Source organism: Numida meleagris, unplaced genomic scaffold, assembly GCF_002078875.1.
Source record: "Numida meleagris isolate 19003 breed g44 Domestic line unplaced genomic scaffold, NumMel1.0 unplaced_Scaffold354, whole genome shotgun sequence".
Lineage (NCBI taxonomy): Eukaryota > Metazoa > Chordata > Aves > Galliformes > Numididae > Numida > Numida meleagris.
Genome location: NW_018364579.1, coordinates 40,725 through 44,678, shown reverse-complemented (window position 1 = coordinate 44,678; position 3,954 = coordinate 40,725). Strand labels below are relative to the sequence as shown.

At 57.8% G+C, this 3,954-nt stretch overlaps 1 protein-coding gene across 1 annotated transcript in view; it reads left to right on the top strand.

The window, feature by feature from the left end:
* LOC110391360 (IgGFc-binding protein-like) overlaps nucleotides 1–3,954 on the top strand; it is a gene marked incomplete in the record, with an annotated part of 37,375 nt that overhangs the window by 17,352 nt on the left and 16,069 nt on the right. The window contains 4 exon segments of the mRNA XM_021383188.1: nucleotides 125–266; nucleotides 678–1,009; nucleotides 1,643–2,213; nucleotides 3,184–3,842. Of these exon segments, the coding sequence (XP_021238863.1) occupies nucleotides 125–266; nucleotides 678–1,009; nucleotides 1,643–2,213; nucleotides 3,184–3,842 (1,704 nt within the window).

The window sequence follows — 3,954 nt, the reverse complement described above, 5'->3', positions numbered from 1 at the left end:
TTTTTTAATAAGAGGTGAATTAAGGATCTGATCCCTGCGTCCCGCTTCCGTATTTTTGAGAATCTACGCCCAACTTTTTGCACATTTCATCGCAATGCTTCGCACCCTCTCTCTCTCCTTGCAGCCCCACGAGTCGGTCCTGAAGGAGAACTGCCAGCGGCGTTGCACCTGCATCCCCGGAAAAGGTTTGGATTGCACCAGCCACGAATGCACCGATGACGAAACCTGCGAAATCCGGGATGGGACCATGGGTTGCATCAACCAAAGTAAGGCGAATGGGGGAAAGGGGGGGAATAGCAGGGAGGAAAAAGGGGATTTTTAAGGGAGAGTGAATTGGCTGCTTGGTTTAGAGGTGGTAACCCTGCAGCAAAGGGAGGCGATGGCCAAAGATCTCAGCACAGAAACGGGGTGGGAGGGTTTCGTAGCAAGCTTCAGCAAAGCCATCCCTTGGCCTTGGGTCAAGCTGCGCCTGATTTTAACCACAGTGGCACCTCCTTGAAGAAAGAGAAGGATCCTGGGGAAGGACACGTCTCATTTGGACGTTCCCCCCCCCCACCTCCCCATGAAATTGGGGAAAAGATGGCTGGAAAAGGAGACGGTTGGGATTGGTGCCGGGATGGTTGAGCTCCTCACCAGCGCATCCATCCCATCCCCTGGGTTTTTTTTTCTCCTTGCAGACCCCTGCAAAGCCCTCGGGTGCCGGCTGAGGGAGAGGTGCAAGCTGGAGGACGGCCAAGCCAAGTGCGTCCCCACCTTGGTGGGCTCGTGCTGGGCTTGGGGGGACCCCCACTACCACACCTTCGACGGGCTCGATTACGACTTTGAAGGCACCTGCACCTACACCATGGCTGAATTCTGTGGGAACGACCCCAGATTGGTGCCCTTCAAGGTGGTGGGGAAGAATCATATCCGGGGTGGGGTGAAATCCATCTCCTACGTCAGCTTGGCTGAAATTGAGGTCTACGGGCAGCGCATCTCCATCCATTGGAGGGAAGTGGGCAAAGTCAGGGTGAGTTGTTTGGGGCCTAAGCTGGTCAAGATTTGGGGCAAAATGGGAAGTTTGAGTTAAACTGGTCAAGGTTTGGGGCCCGAGCTGGTCAAGGTTTGGGGCCCGAGCTGGTCAAGGTTTGGGGCCCGAGCTGGTCAAGGTTTGGGGCCCGAGCTGGTCAAGATTTGGGTCAAAATGGGAAGTTTGAGTTAAACTGGTCAAGGTTTGGGGCCCGAGCTGGTCAAGGTTTGGGGCCTAAACTGGTCAAGGTTTGGGGCCTAAACTGGTCAAGGTTGGGGGCCTAAACTGGTCAAGGTTGGGGGCCTAAGATGGTCAAGATCTGGGTCAAAACGGGAAGTTTGAATTAAGTTGGTCAGGGCTTGGGGCCTAAACTGGGCAGGGTTTGGTCTAAACTGATCAAGGTTTGGTCCAAAATGGGTAGGGTTTCGGCCTAAACTGGGCAGGGTTTGGGTCAAGATGGACAAGATCTGAGCCAAAATAACCCGAGTTTGGCCCATTGTGGACCAAGTTCCTGCACGATGCAGCAGAAACCATCGCACGGTGCGAGAGCAAAACAACGGCACGTGACTGCGAAGCAATTGCACGCGGCTGCAAAGCCGCTGCAACCGGTGCTCACCCGCTGCTCCCACCCAGGTGGACGGCGTGCTGACCCTGCTCCCGGCCAGCCTGCAAGACAACAGGGTGAAGCTCTACCAGAGCGGGCTGGCGGCGGTGCTCGAGACGGATTTCGGCCTCCGGGTGATGTACGATTGGAACTGGCACCTGGTGCTCGACCTCCCCAGCAGCTACTCCGAGCAAACCTGCGGCCTCTGCGGCAATTTCAACCTGGAGCCAGAGGACGACATCCCCGTGCAGGGGAACCTCACCGCTTCCATCATCTCGTGGGCCTCCACCTGGAAAGTCCCCGACGAGGACCCGTTCTGCTGGGATTTTTGCGACGGGGAGTGCCCGGTGTGCGAAGAGGAGAAGAGGGAGCTGTATTCGGGCAACCAGTACTGCGGGCTGATCAAAAAGAGCTTCCAGGGACCCTTCAGGGCTTGCCACGACGTCGTCAGCCCCCGAGATTTCTTCCGGAATTGCCTTTACGATGTGTGCATGAGCAACGGAGCGAAGAAAATCCTCTGCAAGACGCTGGAGACGTACGCGTCCACCTGCAGGAAGCACGGGGCGGCGGTGCACGACTGGAGGACGCCGTCGAGATGCCGTGAGCAATGGGGTTTTTGCTCCTTTCGCTGCGGGTTTTGCAAAAGGAGGGAGGTTCTGGAGCGGGGCGATGCGTGCAAAGCGCTCCGTGGGGCAGCCAGCTCTGGGTGCATGCAAAATGCTCAAGGTGTTTGCATGTGATTGCTCAGATGCAACATGCTCGGGGTGTTTGCAGAGGTTATCATCCATCCAGGGGGTGTTGCTGCATGCAAAGCAATTCTGTGCATTGGCACGGTGCATTTGCACGGCACGGTATCAGTTCCCAGGATGCCGACTGCGTAGGTTTGCATGGCACAGTTTCCATTCCTAGGACGTTGCATGCAAAGTGTTGTGTGCATTTGCACAGTGCAATGTCCCCAGGACAGATATTGCACCGTGCAAATGCACCGAGCATTTTGCTTGCAGCATCCATCTCTAGGATGTTGCATGCAAAATGCTCAACACACTTGCACGGTGCAATATCCACCCTGGGAGCGCTGCGTGCAAAGCACTCAGTGCATTCATAAGGTGCAGTGTTGGTCTGCAGGGACACGGCGTGCAAAATGTTGTGTGCATTTGCACGGTGCAATGCCCTGGGGGGAGAGATTGCATGCAAAATACTGTGTGCATTTGCATCGCGCAAATACACTGAGCATTTTGCTTGCAGTACCCATTCCTAGGATGTTGCATGCAAAACGCTCGATGCATTTGCACGGTGCAATGCCTCAAGGGGAGATATTGCACCGTGCAAATGCACCGAGCATTTTGCTTGCAGCATCCATCCCTAGGATGTTGCATGCAACACGCTCGATGCGTTTGCACGGTGCAATGCCCCGAGGGCAGATATTGCACCGTGCAACCGCACCGAGCATTTTGCACGCAATACCCACGCCGCGTAAAAACCCTCCGTGTGCAAACCCTTTGCAACCTGGCTGCATTTCTGCTCCCTCCTGCTAATCCCCCCCCCCCCCCCCTCTGCTCTCCTCTTGCAGCGCTGCCCTGCCCCGATCACAGCCACTACGAAGCCTGCGGCAGCGCCTGCCCGGCTACCTGCAGCAACCGAGACGCCCCGAAATCTTGCACCCAACCCTGCGTGGAAACCTGCGCTTGCGACGCGGGTTACGTCCTCAGCGGAGCTCAGTGCGTGCCGGCCTCCAGCTGCGGTTGCACCCACGACGGTCTCTACCGCGCTCCGGGAGAGGAGTTTTGGGCGGACGAGACGTGCCGCTCGCGGTGCCGCTGCGACCCGGCCCTGGGGATGGTGATTTGCCACGAGGGCAGCTGCAAAGCGGGCGAGCAGTGCCGGGTGGTGAGGGGCGTGAGGCAGTGCGTGGCCACGGGGCGCTCCGTCTGCGTGGCCACCGGGGACCCCCACTACACCACCTTCGACGGGCGACGCTACGACTTCATGGGGACCTGCGTCTACCAGCTGGCCGCCCTCTGCTCGCCCGACCCCACGCTCGTCCCCTTCAACGTCACCGTGGAGAACAACCACCGCGGCAGCCAGGTGGTGTCCTACACCAAGGAGGTCACCTTGAAGGTCTACAACGTCACCCTCAGCCTCAGCCAGGCGGAACCCAATAAACTCAAGGTATTGGGGGCGGGGGGGGGAGGGGGAAGAAGGGGGGAGAACGGAGGGGAGGGGTTGAAGGTTCCTTGCTGGGTTGCGACCTCGTTGCGTGGTGTCTGGATGGGTTGCAACCTCGTTGCACGGCGTCTGGATGGGTTGCAAGGTCTTTGTGAGATGTCTGGAGGGGTTGCAA